Source organism: Photinus pyralis, unplaced genomic scaffold (genome assembly GCF_008802855.1).
Source record: "Photinus pyralis isolate 1611_PpyrPB1 unplaced genomic scaffold, Ppyr1.3 Ppyr1.4_LG9, whole genome shotgun sequence".
NCBI classification, from domain to species: domain Eukaryota; kingdom Metazoa; phylum Arthropoda; class Insecta; order Coleoptera; family Lampyridae; genus Photinus; species Photinus pyralis.
Genome location: NW_022170878.1, coordinates 15,362,498 through 15,385,232, shown reverse-complemented (window position 1 = coordinate 15,385,232; position 22,735 = coordinate 15,362,498). Strand labels below are relative to the sequence as shown.

General features: G+C 38.0%; 1 protein-coding gene across 2 annotated transcripts in view; it reads right to left on the bottom strand.

The window, feature by feature from the left end:
• The window catches only part of LOC116181074 (BTB/POZ domain-containing protein kctd15), a 65,560-nt gene that overhangs the window by 5,758 nt on the left and 37,067 nt on the right, over positions 1-22,735 (bottom strand). For both annotated transcript variants that reach the window (XM_031501332.1, XM_031501330.1), the window contains exons 2-3: positions 7,811-7,900; positions 3,392-3,583 (exon numbers count right to left, since the gene is read on the bottom strand). In XM_031501332.1, the coding sequence (XP_031357192.1) occupies positions 3,392-3,583; positions 7,811-7,900 (282 nt within the window). The remainder of the gene's footprint in view (positions 1-3,391; positions 3,584-7,810; positions 7,901-22,735) is intronic.

Sequence of the window (22,735 nt, the reverse complement as noted above, 5' to 3'; positions counted from 1 at the left end):
ATTTCGAAAGAAAATTCAAAGGGCTGTAACTTTTGAACTAGTAGCCCAATCTTGGAACTGTTTGAAATTATGGATTCTACAGGCCACATTCTATAAGAAAATTTTTTTTCCGGGTCGATCTGAGACAATTTTTTTTGCGGGCCTCAAAAAAAGGCAGTGTATAACCTTCCTTTTTTACCAAAAATCGACTACACCAAAATTTCTCGGGAAAACACTTTTTCTTATTAATTTTGGTGCGTAGAATCCAAAACAATTTGTACTTTTTCGATCAGACTTCTCAATCAAAAGTTATGGACTAGAAACCAATTTCGAAAGAAAATTCAAACGGCTGTGAATCAGTAGCCCAATCTTGGAACTGCTTGAAATTATGGATTCTACAGGCCACATTCTATAAGAAATTTTATTTTTAAATTTTTAATATATTTGAGTGACAAGTATTTGAATACTTTTTACTGTATTCGAATACCTTTGAAAGTATTCGAATACTTTTGAAAGTATTCGAACACATTCTAAAGTATTTGAATACTTTTCAATGTATCTGTATCTAGTATTTAAATACCTTTGATTTGTGTAAAGTATTTACTATTTAGTATTCAAATACTTGTTTAAAGTATGCTGCCCAGTTCTGGCACGTGTTATCGCAGATGTTTTTTCGAAGACGCAGTGTGTAGTGGAAAGGAAAATTGTTTTAAATAGGAGAGGCGGACGTTAATCGGTGCTTGTTTGGTGGTGGATTGTTTTTTATTTGCTGAACGCTTGTTGTTTCGGCAGATTTGCCGTTACATTGAACATATTGAAAGACAGTCGGTCCTTATAATCGTAAAGTTCTTGTTATAGAAGAAAGTTAGTTGAGCGCTACGAGTATTAAAATATTTAGGTCGTCGTGATAAAAGTAAATGTTTTAAGTCGAATTAAAGAACCCAGAGTCATCTACAGACAGATTAAGTCCAATAATTAAATTAGAGATGTGAAGTTTCGAAGTTTTGGTGTTATATATAATTTCCCTTTTCCTTTCCCGTGTTATTTCCGCCAACATTTTCTTCTACTTCAACTGCTCTCGCCTCTATTACGTTCTCCTCTACTTATAGGTTTTCATTCAACCATTTCTCCGTGTGCTTATCTTTACCTTTTTCCACATTGAGTTCTTCTAGCGTTACATTGTGTCTTATTTTCTCTCTATCTTTCTTTAACTTTCTTCTTTTAATTTTGCTAGGAAAAACTCATCAAACTACTACGTTGGTTCACTTTGCTAAATCCGTTTCCAGTATATTCGTCTGGGAATATTTTCGAATCCCACACTCTAAACTTACCCCCCTTGACAAATCGCCTTCTAGGGTCCTTTTCTAGAATATAACCCAAAAAACTCCCCTGTGGAATATTTACACACTGGGAAATGAGTCTATCGGAAAACTTTCTCCCGAATATTTTTAAATATCGTTTCCAGTAACTCAAAAAATTCAACCCATGGTGACTCTCGATTTCTTATGTCCGTTAATCATTTACCACCCCCTCCATCGGTTTGTAATAACTTCCACTTTATTTGCTTCCTAAGCTTTCAATTAATTGCTGCGAGATAAATCGTGTATTAGGGGTTGTAGGTGCCAGCTATTTACAAGAATTAAATTAATTTATTGCTCCTATGGTTTTAGTGCCAAACTACTGTCTATGCTAATCGATTGCAATAAATTTATTTAAGCTTGTAGTTAACTGGCACCTCCAACCGTTAATACACGATTTATCGCAGCAATTAATTCGAAAGTTTATTTATTAAACAAATAGTTGCTACTAATAAGGTCATAAAAAATATTCCTATTCTGCTTGTAATATGTTTCGGGTCTAAATTCATTTAGCCCATTTGTGGGAGTTCCAGATTAATGTAAAGCTAGCACCCCCTAATGTCATAAAAGGAATTTTGCATAACTCTTTCTTTCCTTGTCTCTGCCATCTATATTTTTTCTTTGTCTCGCTCTTTTCTCTTCTTCTCACTATTATATTGTCTCTTCCACTGTTCAGTTTCGATAACTCACTTGTATTCATCCCTACATCTCTGTTCCATGCCTCTCTTTCCAGCGCATTGAGTAGGTATGTTCTTAATCTGAACTGATTCATCCACATCTTTTCGCCTAGTCCCCATACTTGGTTCGTCATCACTCCTTCTTCCCTTATTCACTTATTTGAGGGTTTGCTCAATTTTTTTTGCGTATGGGATCCTAACGATCTTTCTTTTTCTATTTCCACCCTCCTCTTCCATTCTACCTCTCGTTTCCCACAAATTCTTTTAACGCGCGAGTGCAGAAAGTATGATTGTGTAAACAACGAATTTAGCACCTTAATGTAAAATGTCTCATTTTTTTCAAATAATTCTGGTGGGTTTTTACGAATAAACACAAAGTGCGATCGTTTCGTTTGAATTTGTATTTCAGTATTTGTGTTTGCTTTTAGAAATGTGTGTAATTTTCGTTGTAATTGTAATTGTATCGATTTTGTTTAGTCTAATTGTAATTGGCGGTGAAAATTGATAAAGAAAATTATTTGATGGTAGAAGTGGTGGATCCTTTAAATACGAGAGATACCTTTTAAACGTTTTTTTTTATTGGTGACGGTACGAACGCCTAGGTGCGTGGTGTGTAAAAAACAGGCTCTAAATGCCTTCCTTTCTTCCAGTATTATTGTTTGAATTTCTTTTGCGTTTTGCAAAATAGATGTTTGTCTTTGTTAATTAAGTATTGCTCTTCTAGTATAAAAACAGTCACGTCAATCATCGCAGGTCATCGCCGCCCACTGCAAAACTAGTCGCCTGTGACAGTGGCCGACTACCTGCGACTGTTATATTAAACGACGAATAACTGTGTTTAATCGAACCCAAAGTGCGACCCAGATGGAGTTTTCATATCATATTATTTTATTCGTGTATAAGAATTGTCACGTGTTACTTAAAATTTCTTTAGTTAATTCTTTGAAATTGTCGGAAGTTAGTGGAGGCCATCGTGTCCTTAAAATGAATAAAATTTGAAGTTAACTCTTTAAAGGGAACTTGGTTTGCAGAAAAATCTGAAAGTATTAATTAAACAACATGAAGATGAGGAAAAGAACGCGATCAAAAGGTACAGGGAAAAGAGGAAGAAGACAATTGAAGATGGTGTACAATCTAAATATGCAGAAACCTTTTGTGTATAATAATTAACAACAGGTGCAGCTCCATCTTCATCACCTAATTAGCGCCAGGACCAAAAGAAGAAAAAAATTCAAAGGTGAAAAGGCAAGAGAGAACGTAAAAAACGCGTCTAACTGCCGGCGGCCTGGCGCGTCGTATTTATTTACGTAACGGTAGACTTAAATTAATTGAAAATAATTAACGAATTAAACGGTAGGTAAGATGCTAATTACTTACTTGGTAAGTGTTTCTAATGAGGACGTGTATATAGTCCCGCCGACGTCGATATGAACCGGAGCCGTATATCTGGAGGCGGCCGCCACGCACGGTATTCCCGTTATTTTATTATAATTAACGGCAGGTGGTGTTGGCGATGACGAGTTTGACATTGTCGGTGAAGTTGCCGGTGAACTATTGGGAGACATCAGCCTAGAAAAAAGAAACTGAATTACTTTCTTTTCGACGCGATTCGCTTGTTTTGTATGCAAATTTGCGCCTCCTCCACTTATGATGACAAGGTGACGTCTGCATCCTTAAATGGTGATTTAACGAACGCGATTGCCGTACTTGTGCTCTCAAATCCTCACAGAATTCCTTCGCTATTGAAATAAACGAATGACCAGTAGCGTTTCAGTTTGCAACTACTAAAAATACGCTTTAGGCAATTGCGCGAGTGCGCCCGCTTTTTCACTTCTTTTATTCCTGCCTGGAACTAATTCAAATTAGTTCTAAAATGAACTTACAACGCCCTATAAAAGCCTCTCCAGAGCTCTCTAGGTCCCTCACAGTGGTTTAGCAAGCTGCGTACAGGTCTAGTGCCCTAGAAAGATCCCGAAAGGGACCAGGGAGGTAATGAAATGATTGAAAAGCGAAGGGTTTCCAGTCTATTCTTTTCTTAGAGAAGGTTGCGGACCCGTTTGTGCCCCTTTCAAAGTGTCTAAATAAGTTCACTAGAAAGCATTGAAGTTGAGGTGGAAAAGGTTAGAATCCTCTAATTTACACTGTCATGAATAATTTGTTTGAGAGCCACTGCATTTTTTAATTATTATATCTTGTTTAGTTCGTGGCGAATTCTTATTGGCCCAGTCTTAAATCGAGTTGAAGTACCTGTGTTCATCGCTAAAATTCACTAAACAACTTATACTGGAACGTGCACTGGCGGCCTCCTGCCATAGAAACGTAGCGCGCCGAGAGAGATAGCAAGCAAAGGGGATATCTGTCACTGTCACTCGCACGCGGTCATCTATGTCACTAAGTAAATTGCGAGATGACAATCGGTCGCTCTATTCATGCGCGTACTGACGGCGGAAGTGCAAGATTTTGTAGTATTATTATCTTATGGCGATTAACCGGATACGGTGTAAATCTCAAGGTAATTTTGGGATAGAGTCAACGCACTTATCTCGCATTGTGGAGGATTTATTTGAATTATGATGAATATATTGTTTAATTTACGTAGCTTAGACGGGGTCGCAAGGACATTGTGAAGTCCGAAAGGCATCCTACAGATCTGGAACAAAACCTCTGTTGGATATTATGAACGTAGTATATGGTCTTGATGACTCTACCATTGGTAACTGCCAATAGGAGGACTTCATGTCAAGTGTCGTTATATATCTTGCATTTCTTAGCTTATAGAAAGTGGCGTTAACGTAAGGGAGGGGATAGACATCTGGTTTACTGACCTTATTTACGCGCCGGGGTTGGGTTTAGAAGCGCCCTGGATAAGCATAGGGAAGAAGAGGGAGCTTTTGGATTTCTTTGTCCTTGTTTGACACTCGGGAATACTTATTTGTGTTTTATGTTAGAAGGCCAATTTGGAAAGCATTAACTTAAACTGGCCCTTTTTTACAACGTGCACGTTAATAGAGGGAGATATTGTATTGGTATAAAAAAGTTGATTAACCGAATATGGTGTAATTTTTGTGATCGCATTATGGAGGATTTAATTGAATTGTCGTGAGTACGACCATTCTGGGCACCACTGAAAGACACAGCATAGAATAATGAGTCTTAAATCCGGGAAGCATTTCTTGAATTCGAGGGGGAATAGGACTGTTTCGGTCCCATCAGTTTCATATATGCTTTCGACAGCTTTATAGGCTCACGGGACACAGAAGGTTCTCGTTTATATGATGCAGTTAAAGAACAGTGGAAAGCAGACTCTGAAATACCCCCTCAATATTTCAGGGCCTGCTTTCCCAAGCAATTTCTCGTTATTCAAAGGACTCTAAACGCATAATAGAGATTTTTAGTGCCTTACCATACCCAATCAAAGCTTTCTATCCTGCCCGTACTTAAATAGCCTACAAAGTCCTGAAAAGCTCTCAGGAATGGCAGGAAAGTACATAAGAGGCTTTTAAAGCTTTCAAGGAGGCTACGGTAGGATCTGTAAAGTTAGAAAAGTCGATGTCATTGTAGAAAATTCTTTGGAAGGGGCTTAGGACGCTTTAAACGATCCTGCGCGCTCCGGAAAGGGGTCCCAAATACGTGGACCGACCTTAAAAAGCTCTAAAATGGGTCTATGGAAATTATTTAAACGTTTTTTTTTGTGTACCATGGGTCCTATTTTGATTGAGACTTTTAATATCACAAGCAAAATCAATCCAGCTGTTTGTTTCCGACATACAGGGTGAAATCAAAAAGTTTGACTTTTTGGAATGTTATAAACTGGACTGTAACTTTTGCTCTAGTAGTCCAATCTTGGAACTGTTTGAAATTATGGATTCTACGGTCCAAACTCTATAAGAAAATGTTTTTTCCCGGTCGATCTCAGACAATTTCTTTCCGGCCTCAAAAAAGGCAGTGTATAAACCTTGCTTTTTTACCAAAAATCGACTGCACCAAAATTTCTCGGGAAAACACTTTTTCTCACTAATTTTGGTGCGTAGAATCCAAAACGATTCGTACTTTTTCGATTAGACTTCTCAATCAAAAGTTACAGACTAGAAACCAACTTTTGATCTAGTAGTCCAATCTTGGAACTGTTTGAAATTATGGATTCTACGGGCCAAACTCTATAAGAAAATGTTTTTTCCCGGTCGATCTCAGACAATTTTTTTTTCCGGCCTCAAAAAAAGGCAGTTATTACCTTCCTTTTTTACCAAAAATCGACTGCTCCAAAATTTCTCGGGAAAACACTTTTTCTCACTAATTTTGGTGCGTAGAATCCAAAACGATTCGTATTTTTTCGATCAGACCTCTCAATCAAAAGTTATGGACTAAATACAAATTTCGACAATATACAGGGTGACAATTTGAAAACTTACCACCCCCCATATCTTAGTAAATAAACGAGATATTTAAAAAAATCAAAATCCGTTTCGGTAATTCGGAGGGGAATCACAATGACATAGTTGGCGACGCACCCCCTCCAACCCCCTGCGCCCCAGCCACCCCAACTTTTAAATCTTAAATAGTGACCCCCCATGTGTGATACGTTGTTGGAAAGCTCTGAAAAAATGCTTTCCAACCATACCAAATAGCATTACATTTAGGTTAGTAATTATCGTGCAAATCAAAAAATAAACTAATATGATACATTTGAATTTAAATAAATAATAACTATTTAAAACGCAACCGGCGAACATAGACGAACTAAGACAGAGAATAATTCAAGAATGTCGAAATATTGCAAAACCAACATTTGAAAAGGTTCGACAAGAGTTTGAGAATAGATTATAACTGGCGATCAAAAATGAGTTGCTATCGAGTCGGCTTTGGAAGTTCAAGTTAAATACGATTTTCCATGTTTATTTTTTGATTTGCACGATAATTACTAACCTAAATGTAATGCTATTTGGTATGGTTGGAAAGCATTTTTTCAGAGCTTTCCAACGACGTATCACACATGGGGGGTCACTATTTAAGATTTAAAAGTTGGGGTGGCTGGGGCGCAGGGGGTTGGAGGGGGTGCGTCGCCAACTATGTCATTGTGATTCCCCCTCCAAATTACCGAAACGGATTTTGATTATTTCTTTAAATATCTCGTTTATTTACTAAGATATGAGGGGTGGTAAGTTTTCAAATTGTCACCCTGTATATGTAATTTTTTGATAGTATTAAACGAATACACTGGCCGACCCGGAATTTTCTACTCTCCGTAATTTTGACGAACGTTTAATTTAGATGGAATCTTTTTGCCTTTTGTATCTTCGCATGCTACGTTTGGTAAGTACCGCAATTTTGAACTATTCCGTAAATATATTTTGCATTCATACCATTTTTGCTCTTACATTAAGTTTATCGTACCGTATCTACAGCTTTTTTTTCTTGCACAGTAATTTCGACTCCTCCGTTTTATTGCACGGTAAAATTTCTGTTACTCTGTTCCATTAAGAGAGTAATATTGTTTCGCTTTCCTGCATTTGCTTTCCCGTAGAAACCGCTAATTAATTTGTGTCTTGTTGCTTTCATTCCCGGTTCCCGCCAACCGCTGCTACTACCGACCATGATCAGGGTCAAGGCCGACAATTCGATGGCCTTCCTGATCTCTATCTCGACAATTCAAAGTAGGGGGGAGAGGAGTGAGACTATTAGAGTTAATAGACGGGAGTGCTAACTGTGAGTCCGTTACCTAACTGAGAGGACAACTGTTTGAAGCACAAAAAAGGCTTTCAACCAAGTTTTAAAATTACGCTAACGCAGAAAACTTACCTCATTTTTATCTGTGTACTGGAAAACATGTTTCGATTTGTTAAATCCTTAGGTTCCTTTTCGACATCATTTCTAATGTCGTTTTTCCTTCTGCAAATAAGAGAAAGTCGATTTTAAAATTGAGGCACACGTACGAAAACTGCACGAATTTTCGCGCAACTTCACAACATAATTGCAAGTTCGCCGCTCGCGCGGTTAGGTAAATGCTTTCGTAGAAAACAATAGTGGTCGAGTTTCGTCATTTCCTAAAATAAATATTAGCTTTCCAGATGTATCGCAAGAAGTAACGGTATCGTTTGTAATTCTACAGAATTCTCATTTAGCTTTCAATTAGCTTAGACAAATAGCATTCCGAATGGGTGCTGACCGTGCAACGTGAAAATGAAAATAGTAAAATAATGGAAAATAGCAGTCCGCATGTTTTGGGCTCGCTTAAAGGGCTTTCGGTGCGAAGAATTTAAATTGTGCCACAGAAAGTAGCAGGTTAATTTTAATTGCACGTGCAAAATTTGTATGGGTTCTTGAGGACATTTTCAATGATTAAAGATGAAGGTCTGCGTTAATAAGAAACCATTTTGTATACGTTCTTCTAATTAATAAGGAATGGAGGAGGGGGCGATTTTTTATTAGAACGTAAATTTGAACGTGAGTTCCGGTAGTTATAGAGGAGAGAGAAAACTTTGAATAATTTCTTTACGTTTAAGTTTTATCTACGCAAAAAAACGGATTAACGCGACAATAGGAGGAAGTTAATAAACGGTTAACGTGGGAAAACTTATATGGTGAAGGACAAACTAATTAAGCGCGCCAGTATAATTCTTCACCATAAAGAGCTATTGGTTACAATACAGTGTAGTTGTCTCCGTTTAAGGACAATATTAAAAGCCTTTAATTGTGTATTCTTTTAGAAATACAGAGTTTAACCAACCACAATATTTCTTTCTACAAGCTTATATTTACAAAATGGATACAAGACTGAAGCTTAATATATTATTGACAGTTTTTGACATACGTATACTAACTCGATAATTTACATTCTCCCACAATTGACACCACAGGTTTCAATTCACGTTCAACTTCTATCTGCGTTACAGTTAACAATGACGTCATCAATGTAGTCCTCGAAGGGTTCACTTCCAATGGGTACAAATTTTGAATGGGTTTTGTTTGTAGTCCTGCTTCTGTTTTCACTTTGACTACTCGAACAATTCCATCTTTACCGGGGATCAATTCCATAACACGACCTAACGGCCAAAATACACGTTTTTTCCGGTCATCTCGTACAATTTCATTTAATTCCAGCTTACGAGATGGCTTCTGATTTATTCTACTTATGAGCTGAGACAAATATTCCTTTCGAAAACGTTGTCGTAACTCATCTCTCAGTTTCTTCATGTACTTCCATCGATAATTTAGATTTTCAGAATCCATATCTCCTTCCGGGAACTTGAGTCCACATTCGTTTGACATAAACATGGAGGGAGTTAGGGGTTCTAATTCGTCGTTATCTTCACTAACATACGTTAGCGGTCTCCCGTTGATCACCTCTTCCATAATAAGCAATGAATCATCTAATTCCTTCCTATTGAGAGTAGACTTTCCAATAGATCGTTTCATCATATCTTTCAGGATCCGGATGATACGTTCCCAATATCCACCCCACCACGGGGCGGCAGCAACATTGAATTTCCACTGAATTTTTTCTAAAAAAGTATCTTTTCCAATAACTTTCCAATCCAATGATTTGGAGAAGTTACTGCATCCTTGAAAGTTAGTTCCGTTGTCACTCATCACAAGTCTTGGTCTTCCTTCTAATCTAATAAATTGTTTGAAAGCTCCAATGAAGGCTTCCGTAGACAATGAATTGACAACTTCTAATCTGACAGCTCGAAACACTGCACAAGTGAATATGATTATCCATACTTTCTTTTGATTTTTTAGATATAAGGGGCCTGTTGCATCCACTCCAACTACTTCAAATACTTTATTAGCTTCTAGTCGTTTCAAGGGTAGAGGTGAGGGTAACACAGTAACATTTTTAGCACCAACTTTTCTACATATTACACAGCTGAATATAACAGACTGTACCGTTCGTCGTGCTTTGATGACCCAATATTTTTCTCTCAATTTAGTCATCACAATTCCGACTCCAGCGTGGTATAACTTCTTATGTACATCAAAAATCAACTGTTGAACTAATGGATTTTTTCCATGAAGAATGGCAGGGAACTTGAAACCTTCTACTTCTTCCAATAAAACAATCTTAGTTTTAACTCTCATAATCCCAAATTGGTCTACACAAATAACGAGTCGACGTAGGGTTTTCTCATTCAACGGATGATCATCTTGAATATATTTAATTAAGATAATTTCTCCTTTCTCCAGCTCTTCAAATGTCAATTCACCATCCACTTTAGGTTTATTCCTTACTTTTTTTAGCAAATTACCAATGAAGCGATGTACCCATCCAAATATCTTGACATGTGTCATAAAAGTATAAGACCTCTTAGTACAATTTTGCACAGTCATGACATACTGACTCCTACATTTTCTGTCTTTTTCAATTCAGAATTTACTAAATCTTCAGCAACTTCTTCATTAGACCTAGGCCAGCTGTCACTTGAACTTTTTAACCACTCCGGTCCCTCCCACCATCTTTTCTCTAAAAGATGAGTCGGTAAGCAGCCTCTTGAAGGTAAGTCAGCTGGGTTCATGTTTCCGGGAACATGACTCCACTGTGTGGGATCAGTCAAATGTCGGATTTCTTTCACTCTGTTCCCAATGTATTGACCCCACATGTTGTCTCTCCTTATCCAGGCTAATGCAGTACTTGAATCAGACCAAAAAATAGTAAACATATCCTCAGCTTTTAATCCGTTTTTCACAGAAACAGCCAATCTTGTACCAATTAAGCAGCCTAACAATTCCAAACGTGGAATTGTTATCCTCTTAATCGGGGCAACTCGAGACAGAAATCAGTTGTATTGAAACTCCTCCCACATGTTCCACGCGGAGAAAGATCACAACACCATACGCCAAACCACTTGCATCCGTAAAAACGTGAAATGACCATTTACTTCGATCAAATTCACCTCCAGTTACACATCTAGGAATTCTGACTTGACTTAACTAATGTAGTTGTTCATACCATTCCGTAAATTTATTTTTCTCTTCGGTTGGGACAGGTTCCTTCCAATTCAATTTGTTAATGAATGTCTTCTGAAGTAAGACTTTCACTGGAAGCACAGCTGGACAGACAATACCAATAGGATCAAAAACTTGATGGGCAATAGACAGCATAACTTTCTTTGTGATAATTTCAGGTAAGGTAGGGAGTTTCACATCAACATACAATTCATCACAAACTCGATCCCACTGCATTCCTAGGACTGAAATCACATGACTATTCTTGTCTTCCATCTCATCTACATTTGACATCCAAAGTCTCAAGTCCATTCCAGCTTCAGCTAACAATTGAACTGATTTTGTTCGAAAATTGTTGTACTCCTCCACGGTATTTTCAGAACTGACACAGTTGTCCACGTATAAAGAATTATACAGTTTCTGGGCAATGTCTTTGTTTTCATTCTGAACATTTACCAAATGAAATTCTAACACTGCTCCAAGGATAAAGAGACTATTTCGTACCAAACATGACACGTTTATGACGGTATTCTAGTACGTGTTGTTTAGATTTATCTTTCCACCAAAGAAATCTCATACAATCTCTATCTTGTTCATTCACTTCAATCATCTGGAAAGCTTTGCGAATATCAGAAACAAATCCCACTTTCTTTTCTCGAAACAGTAACAACACATAAGGAATCATTTTGATAAAGATATTTCCTTTCTTAAGACACTCGTTCAATGAAGGTCCTTTTCCAACCTTACATGAGGCATCAAAAACAGGTCTAACCGGGGTAGTAGAACTGCTCAGTTTGATCACTGCTCGATGGGGGACATAGTGAACCTTTTCTTTCTTGTTACAGACAATAGGGTTGATTTCTTCGATAAAGTCTTCGTCTTTCCAAAGTTGAAACAATTTAGAATATTCTTCAAACAGTTTATTTTCTTCCAAACGTTTAGTAGCATGATTTAAACGTAACCTTGCAACTTCATGATTTGTAGGTAGTGGTGAGTGGTCATCTATCCAAGGAAGGGATACAACATATCTCCCATCTGCATTCCTTGTCATACAGTTGAAGAACTTTTGCTTATCTTCTTGTTCTTGCTGTTCCACAGATATCACATCGGTTTCATCTCGAATTCCAAGTAAATCGAGATCCCAAAGCTGTGAAACCGATGCATCTTGAATAGCCATAGACAGAATACACATTGATAAGTTATCTTCTCTTTCACCCATCCTCCCACACAACGTCCAACCTAACTTAGTTTCAATTGCTATGACTTCATTGGAAAGTGTTATCTTTTTTCCCGTCAGAAGTCTCCCATAAACGTCAGCACCAAGTAAGAATTCAATGTGGGTACATCCATCTCCCACATCTGACAACTTTATTCTTTTCCTGTTCAACTCTTTAACTACAAATAGAGTTACTTGAAACACGTGGGAAAAAGTTGCAGATCTTTTCTTCGTCACGTACTCCAATGATACATGAATATTCTTTTCCACCAATCTTGTCCAATGTCACATGATATATATTGTGAGTAATTACTTCCGTCTGAGTGCCTCCAAAGAGTGAATGAGTAATTTTGTTTGTTCCTTTTACTTCTAGTTCTAGATCCTTAGCAGTTGATTTCAAAATGTAGGATCTTTGGGAGCCGTTGTCTAAGAATATTCTCACTGTCTTCTCCTTAGTTCCACATCTTGCTCGAACTATAAGTGTCTGTAGAGCTATTTCTTTGCTACAAATCTGATTCACACATCCGGGCACATTTTCGGCAGTGGCAGATGTAGTAGAATCTGTAACTTTATTCCCTTTTGATTTATCAGCAAGGTTAGAACACATGACAGGATAATGTTTTCCGCCACAAATGAAACAGTTGAGATTCTTCTTATTCTTGCAGAATTTAGCCGGGTGTCCACTCTTGAAGCATGAAAAAACAAACTTGTTTTTCTTTTAGTACATCTCTTTTCTTCTCAAGTGGTCATTTCTTAGCATTACTACATTCTTTGCTTTCATGACTCTTCCCACAAAATAAACAAGATTGATCTCCATCATGACAAGAAGCTAAGGTTGGGGTAGGTTGAGATAATTTGTTTTTAGCTTGAACATTTTCTTTCTTTGGCTTGATCTCCATTCCAAATCCTCTTCGAGTCAAACTAATCTTCTGTTGGATCCCTACTTCCTTATCCAGAAGTTCCATGAGTAGGTCTAAGCGGTTCCTCTGTATCTTTACTTCCATCATGGGCAGCCAAAGAACTACGCTGCCATGTCAAAAGAATCTCTTCTGGTAGACTTGACTCAACTAATGGATAAAGCCATGTGGCAGGATCAGCTTTTTCAAGATTAAGTGTTTTCAGTGCTCGGAAGTGTGATTCTAGCTTAATATGCAACATTTGAAAAGGGATCTTGTCATTTGAATTCACATTGGAAATGACTAACTTTAATAATTCTCTAATGTAAACTTGAAGTAGTAAATCTTCATTCCCGTATCTTCTTTTAAGAGCTTCAATTACCTTAGGATAGTTTTCATTTGACTGGGGATAGCTACCTGCTATCTCATCTGCATCGGTTCCAGGTAAAAGTGACTGAAGTAAATACTGAAACTTATCACTGACGGGCAAAGAACTATCTTGGTCAATTTTTTCAAATTGAGCTCAATATCCTAACCAATCCTTGAACTCTCCTGAAAATTTCTTCAACTCGATCTTGGGTAATCGAAATCCTCTTGCTCCACCTTCAGATCCAAATGTGATACTGGATGGGGGCAATACGACTGGTACCAAAGATTCTATGATTTCTTCAGCTTTAAAACAAGTTGTCATTATTTGCTGTCTCATTTCTATAATAGCTTCATATTCCGTGTCTTGATCCGTTTCGTCAACTCCTTCATCCACCATCTGACCTAAAATCTTCTGGTCTAACTCTGCTAAGTTAATTTGTTCCTCATTCAGTGCCTTCAGAACAAATTGAATCCTTTCCTTCGAAATTGGTTCCACTTGGAACAGTCTGTTTAACTCAGCTATCCTCTTTTTAGCTCCATTCCGAACTGGTCGTCTGGCTCTCTGAAGGGCATCCATGGTAGATACGTTTCAAAATTTCGGGGTCACCAAATATTCTTTTAGAAATACAGAGTTTAACCAACCACAATATTTCTTTCTACAAGCTTATATTTACAAAATGGATACAAGACTGAATCTTAATATACAGGGTGATTCCTATAGTACCTGCCACCGTTTGGGAGCGTGTAGGTGGTGCGTAGGGGAGTATTTTGATATAGGACACTTGGGGTCGGAAATCTAAAATAAGGTGCCAGAGCCAAATTTACCTTCTGGAATTTCGCGCCTGTAGGTAGGCAACCCAACCGGCCGGCGGTGCACACGGAGCGATCTCAGGCGGCGATGTGTGGCTGACACTTGATCAGAATTTTGTTTAAACCCACGAAATCCCGTCTGCAACGACGCGTATCAAGTGAATAAACACTATGGCAATAGTATAATAATAGTTGGCTAGATGTAGGAAGTGCATTGAGAACAACGGTGGCCACGTTGAACACTTGTAAACGTTATTGCTTTTGACTGTCGTTTTCCCTCCTTCCCTCCCATGTCGCTTCCTCGCGCTAACTCGCTCTGCATCGCTCCGCGCGAAACGTCGGTCGGTTGGGTTGCCTACATACAGGCGTGAAATTCCAGAAGATAAATTTGGTTCTGGCGCCCTTATTTTAGATTTCCGACCCCAAGTGTCCTATATCAAAATACTCCCCTAGGCACCCCCTATACGCTCCCAAACGGTGGCAGGTACTATAGGAATCACCCTGTATTATTGACAGTTTTTCACATACGTATACTAACTCGATAATTTACATTGTGCTTAAGCGCTTTTAAGTTAAATTTTAAGAAGGTGTCATTAAAAATTTTCGAGTCCATAAAGCACTCGAGTCTTTAAAGTTTCCAGAGACTTCTAATGCGATTTCAAGGGGTTTAGGGGTGTTTAATAATCATATATACGTGTCAAGGGTACTTAAAAGGGATGCATTAGGACCTTAACACCATTTACGAAATTTTGGGACCTTTACAAGTGTCAAAGAGGCCTTCCAGAGTTTGTGGTTTTCGAGTCTTTAAAAACACTTAAAGTTTTAAGGTTTTCCAGAGGGTTTTCGAGATCCTATGTCATTTGATTTGAGGTCCTTTAAGAGTCCTTAATGGCCTTTAAAAGCCCCTAACACGCCTTAAGGGTGATTAAGAAGTATTGAGCTTTTAAAGGTGTCTTTCAAAGCCGTTACGAGTAATTAAAGGCAGTTAAGTTACAATTGTGAAGGTTCTCATATGATCGGCAATTTAAATAGTAACACGGTCCCAAGTGAAATATCGACACAGAACTGTTTCGTGATCGAACATCCATCACCGTGACCGAAGATTGGCCCGCGGCCTCTTTTGGCTAAAACGTTCCCAGCAGAAAGGTACATCTCCTTATGCCCCCTCGTACATCGAGTAATTTTATTTTGTACGAATACTCGTGCTTTGTAGACAAAGGTGTAATAATTTAACGTGCACGTGAGCATTAGTAACAAATGTATGTAAATTAAATACCATTACCTATCCCGCCTTCCATTATATTTACAATAGTAACGAATTGGAAATTGTGTTCCTTATTAATGCGCATACCAATAACTTGTATCATCACGATACGCCGCCACTTAATATTGACCTTTTCCCCATTACGGGCTGATTCGTATTGTCCCGTAATTAGACAATGAAAGTCTCAATATTTCCACTCACAGCTGGTATAAACTTGTGTCCCGATCTTAAAATGTAATTGATTTTATATTAGCACAGGAAATCTCAAGCAATTTTTAATAAAAAAAAGAGGAAGAGAAGAAGAGGAAGAAGCAAAGAAACAGCTAGAAGCCGCACTAGAACAATTACAAAAAAAACAGCAAAATCTACCGATCACCGCCTACAACAAAGACAGAAGAGAAAGAAAAAACAGAAGAAAAATGACGTCAGAAAAGAAATAACGGAAATGAAAGAAGAGTTTAAAAAGGAAATGCAGGAACTAAAGAGGCAAAATCAAGAGAAGGAAGAAAAATGGAACAAAGAAAAACGAGAACTAGAAGAGAGAATATACAAACTAGAATGGAGACTGGAAAAAAAAAGAAAAAGAAAAAAAATAACGTTATAATTAAAGGAGAAGGAGCAAATAATATTGAGGAAATCGACGCAATAAATTTCCTAAGAAATGAATTAAAAATAAATATTTCTACTACAGAAGCCCGTACAACACAAAATAGAGAACGAAAAATAAGGATTTTAATAAAATGTAACAAATTGGGAGAGAAAAAATGGAATCATGAGGAACAGACAAGCCCTAAGAGATAAAAAGGTATATATCGATAACGACCTGACGTTTACAGAAAGAAAAGTGCAAAAGAAAATCAGAGAAGGGATGGAGGAAGAAAAAGAAAAAGGCAATACAACAAAAATGGGATATATGAAGCTCATGAAAAATAATGATAAATGGTTCAAGTGGGACGAAAGAGATGGTAATTTAACGACAAAAAAACTAAACAAGTATACGCAATCGGGGACGGGGGGGGAAGATCACACAAACAATTAACAAAGGAACAACAGGTGACAACAAAAACAAACAAAAAAAGGAAGAAAAAAAGAAAACATGACAAAAAAAGGAAACATCGAAATTGGATTCTGGAACGTGGCGGGAATCAGCAACAAGGAGGAAGAATTTTGGGAGTACGTGAAAACTTATGATGTAATCGGCATGACAGAAGTATGGGTAGAAGAAAAATGTTGAGAAAATTGGGAGAAAAAACTACCGAAAGATTATGAATGGGAATATCCATACGCCAGAAGGGAAAATAAGAAAGGAAGAGGAGGAATATTAACAGGTGTAAGAAAAACGATAAAAACTGATGCGGAAACACGAAAATGGAATACAAGAAAAAAAAATGATACTAAAAGAACACTTACACAATTTTCAAGTAGACCAAAGAATAGAATCCGATCACCAACCAACATCCACAACAATGAAAGGCAGTGCTGACACACAATACAGAAAACAAACAAAAGAGATTGCAAAAACGAGACAAATCTGGACAGAAAAAACAATAGAAAAATACATAAAACATCTAAAGCAGATAAAATTCAAAGAAACTGAATGTGATGCTGCACTAGAAGAAATCAAAAAGGCAATAACTAAAGCCGTGACAGAAAGGAACATCAAAAATAAACAACTAGACACCAGGAAGAAGCAAGTGGTGGGACACACAATGTAGAGAGAAGAAACAAATTACAAAAAAAGCCCTAATGGATTGGAAAATAGGAAAAGACACAGGCGAAGAGTACAGAACAAAGAATATAAGGATACATGCAAACGCAAAAGAGAAGAATTACAAAAAGGGGAAATAAGAGAAATACAAAGTATCAAAAACGAAAATGAAGTGTGGATATTAATAAACAAAGGGAGGAAAAATAAAGAAGGAATACCGGACGACATTGGAGAAGAAGAAGGAAAAAACTACTTTATACAAAGTTGAAACGGGCAGATAAGCTTCAGAGGGGAAAAAACAAAAAGAAGAAGTGACAAGGAGAATGAAGAAATAGGGGAAGAAGAAATGGAAGCAGAAATAGCAAAGATAAAAAAAGAAAGCTCCCGGACCAGACAAAATAACAAACGAGATGATAATACATGCGCCGGAAAACGTGAAACAGCAAATCAGAAAAATTATTAACACGGTATGGAGAGGTGGAGGATTTCCGGAAAGTTGGAAAGAAGGAGAAATATGCCCAATGTACAAAAAAGGAAACGAAGATGACATCAAAAACTATAGGGGAATCACACTCCTAAACTCAACATACAAACTTTACGCTAAATTCCTAAACAATCGAGTGGATACAAAACAAATACAAAATAGATCCTAGGATTGGCAAGAGATACCCCAACTCACATACTTCTGGAGGAAACCAAACATGATAAGATGAGGATAGAAGCGGGATATAAAGCAGTTAAATACGATAAAAGATAGAAAGAGGAGAAAACGGGTTACTAAAAGAAACTCTCAAGGAGAGAAAGAAGACCAAAAAAGCAAAGTGGACAGAAGAAAGAAGAAGATATTTCCAAAGGAATGGGTATGCAGAAGATGAGGCGGAAAGATTAAGGAGAGAAGGAGTAAATATACCAATGATTATGAAGGAGAGAGACAAAGACAACCAATTACAATACCAAATCAATCGAATAGAAAACAGCACCTACAATACCACGTACAAAGACATAAAAACATTACACTTGCCAAAATATCTACAGAAGAACAACAAAGATATAAAAACCATTGCAAGATTTAGATGCGGAAATGAAAACAGGATCGGGAAAAGATGGAAGGAAGGAAAGTGCCGACTATGTAAGGAAGAAACAGAGACGATAGAACACGTGATAAACAGATGCAGCAAAACCAAGACAAGCAAAACAGTAAAGGAAATATTACGGGAAGATGGAAAAGGAATCGACTAGATAAGAAGGACGTTGTAGAGCAGAGAGGAAGCGAAAAGAGAGGATTAATAATAAACATTATGTAGCTATTTCGGATGCACTACTTAGTATATATATGGTATTGTACATACCTAAGAGTCCGCGAAGCCGAAAGGCTAGGGTTAATAAATAATAATAATTCTCCGTTAGCAACCGTTCCCGTCAAGATATGTCAATTACTTAATTAAATCTGCAAGGCCATTCAATCAGGCTGATAAGCGACATTTATACCAACTCGAGGAATTCTAATCAACTTTCGACTACCGATTTTAGAAATTTCAATCCGGTCAATTGAGTAAATGAAATTAACAGTAGCTAAGTAAACGTGTTGCAGTAAACAGCATCCGATTAATTTTCGAAAGCAGCGCTCTTAATTAATTTGAATTTTAATACCAATTACGTCAGCAGGCCCCACAATTAATTAAAGATCAAGGAATTCGCCGAGTTCGCGGAGAACATCGCCAAGCTTAGCCCAATGGAGAGGATTGCGCAAATGCTCCAGCCACCCCCCCACGATGGAAGAAAGGATGGAGATAATAGGAAGACTGAAAAACGAGAAAGTGCCAGAGCGCAGGATAAGATCCAGGCCGAATTGCTACAGTACACATCAGAGCGGTTAACAGAACCATCTACCAAGTAAATTTCTCTGTTCAGTGAGGCTCTGGTGTCTCCTCAATAAATCTTCCCTTCTCTATTACGCTACCGTCGATTAACGCGTTACGTAAATCGCCTTAAAAATCCGTAATTGAGATTCTCGTTTCCCAAGTGATAAAACGGCAGGTCGGTCATTACGGGACGCATTAGTGAGCTATTACGAGCACTGCGTGAGGCTCCGCGATCAGTCATTGAATAAACCACTTAAACGAGAAGACTAAATACATCGTTCTGCCATTTGTGCGTAGTTTAGTGCTAAAATGGAAACGGTTCAGTCACGACGACCTCAATGTTTGATGTAATATCGAACGGTGAGCGCGTCGCCGCAGGTGCTGCCGGAGGCAATTGCGAGAAGAGGTAATTGTAAATGAAAGTGGTAGCGACTCCTTACAAGGATTTTTAATTGCAAAACTAATACTACGCCATTTCGAGATGAGGTAAAAACCGCCGCGGGCCTTCTAGATATTCTATCAAGTCAAACTAGATGATTATCCAAAGAAATAGCGTAGGCCTCTCCGATGGTCGGGTCGTCGGACATTTGAAAGTCAATTACCGTCGTCCGTCGCCTTTGGCAATATGAGAGGGCGAGTGGGTCGCTCGAACCCTGCGGGTGTCGACTGAACGGCGCCAAAGTGACCTGTCACCGTCCAGTGAACGACAATTTCGTGTGCCCAGTAGGTACCAGTCGAACACTTTTTTTTCCTCTTCCATTTACAGCGTGCATCCCGCAGTTCCGTTTCTTTCGCACCCACAAATAATGTACACAATGTGGGCTGTCGCCTTTAGCGATGAGACCAGAAGGGGTGGTGCGGGTGGAATGCAACCACCCACGCTCACACAAACTTATTCTTGTGTTACTCATGTGCCTCAATTAAGTTGTAGGTGTGTTAAATTCAATGATCGCAGTAAAACTGAATCGATTATCTCTAAGGGAATCCGACGTTGGTTATAAATTAGCGAAATTGCCAGATGGTAGATGCCGAACGAACAGTTCAGTTTCTTTCCTTTCTACAAGACCAGACAAATTAGAAGCGATCATAATTTACACATACTTGCTTAATGATGTAAGCGGTATCTTTACGTCGGAATGCAATGGAACAGTTTCAGCGCACCATCGGGCATCTACCCCATACACGCGGGTAATGAGATCAAATCTCATTTTCCGCCATTTTATAGCCTTCGTGTGTGGCATTTGTTTAGGCTAATTTGAAACAAAACTCTTAATCGATAGCAGAAGCAATTGCTCACTACAACACTTTTTCAAAATGAAATCAGTATAGACGACAGACGGACGGACAGAAAGTCCAGTGACTAAAATTTAACCAGTTAGTCCCTTGACCATTATCTACCTTTTACCGCAAACAGAATTGGAAAATCCGAAACCGTTCGCGAGTTATCATGTACACAGACGAACGGATAGATAGTCCAAAATCATGCTCGAGCTGGGTCGGAGGGTGGAACAAAAGGTGGGCCAGAGGTTGAGAAGGGAGTCGGTTGCGCGCCCTCGCACTCATATGATCCTGATACAGAATTGGCAAATTTTTAAAGCGAATGAAAGCTTATAATTCTGACAGAGCTACAAAAAGACCTCTTCGTATATTATGTTCTACTAATAGCACGACACCTTTTGCAGAAGATTGTCGACAAGTAACAGGTGTAGTATTAGGAAAAAAACACCTCCTCGCACTCATATGATCCTGATACAGAATTGGCAAATTTTTAAATCGAATGGAAGCTTTGAAATAATTCTGACAGAGCTAGAAAAAGACCTCTTCGTATATTATGTTCTCCTAGTAGCACGACACCTTTTGCATTAGTTTGTCGACAAGTAACAGGGGTAGTATTAGGAAAAGAAACACCTCCTCGCACTCATATGATCCTGATACAGAATTGGCAAATTTTTAAATCGAATGAAAGCTTTGAAATAATTCTGACAGAGCTAGAAAAAGACCTCTTCGTATATTATGTTCTCCTAGTAGCACGACACCTTTTGCATAAGTTTGTCGACAAGTAACAGGTGTAGTATTAGGAAAAGAAACACCTCCTCGCACTCATATGATCCTGATACAGAATTGGCAAATTTTTAAATCGAATGAAAGCTTTGAAATAATTCTGACAGAGCTAGAAAAAGACCTCTTCGTATATTATGTTCTCCTGGTAGCACGACACCTTTTGCATAAGTTTGTCGACAAGTAACAGGTGTAGTATTAGGAAAAGAAACACTTCCTCGCACTAATATGATCCTGATACAGAATTGGAAAATTTTTAAAGCAAATGAAAGCTTTGAAATAATTCTGACAGAGCTAGAAAAAGACCTCTTCGTATATTATGTTCTCCTGGTAGCACGACACCTTTTGCATAAGATTGTCGACAAGTAACAGGTGTAGTATTAGGAAAAAACACCTCCTGGCACTCATATGATCCTGATACAGAATTGGCAAATTTTTAAAGCGAATGAAAGCTTTGAAATAAGTCTGACAGAGCTAGAAAAAGACGTCTGCGTATATTATGTTCTCCTGGTAGCACGACACCTTTTGCATAAGTTTGTCGACAAGTAACAGGTGTAGTATTAGGAAAAGAAACACTTCCTCGCACTCATATGATCCTGATACGGAATTGGCATATTTTTAAATCGAATGAAAGCTTTGAAATAATTCTGACAGAGCTAGAAAAAGACCTCTTCGTATATTATGTTCTCCTGGTAGCACGACACCTTTTGCATAAGTTTGTCGACAAGTAATAGGTGTAGTATTAGGAAAAGAAACACCTCCTCGCACTCATATTATGATCCTGATACAGAATTGGCAAATTTTTAAATCGAATGAAAACTTTGAAATAAGTCTGACAGAGCTAGAAAAAGACGTCTTCGTATATTATGTTCTTCTGGTAGCACGACCCCTTTTGCATAAGTTTGTCGACAAGTAACAGGTGTAGTATTAGGAAAAAAAACACTTCCTCGCACTCATCTGATCCTGATACGGAATTGGCAAATTTTTAAATCGAATGAAATCTATGAAATAATTCTGACAGAGCTAGAAAAAGACGTCTTCGTATATTATGTTCTCCTGGTAGCACGACACCTTTTGCATAAGTTTGTCGACAAGTAACAGGTGTAGTATTAGGAAAAGAAACACTTCCTCGCACTCATATGATCCTGATACGGAATTGGCAAATTTTTAAATCGAATGAAAGCTTTGAAATAATTCTGACAGAGCTAGAAAAAGACCTCTTCGTATATTATGTTCTCCTAGTAGCACGACACCTTTTGCATAAGTTTGTCGACAAGTAACAGGTGTAGTATTAGGAAAAGAAACACCTCCTCGCACTCATATGATCCTGATACAGAATTGGCAAATTTTTAAATCGAATGAAAGCTTTGAAATAATTCTGACAGAGCTAGAAAAAGACCTCTTCGTATATTATGTTCTCCTGGTAGCACGACACCTTTTGCACAAGTTTGTCGACAAGTAATAGGTGTAGTATTAGGAAAAAACACCTCCTCGCACTCATATGATCCTGATACAGAATTGGCAAATTTTTAAAGCGAATGAAAGCTTTGAAATAATTCTGAAAGAGCTTAAAACTTAACTTTCTACCAAAAATCCAC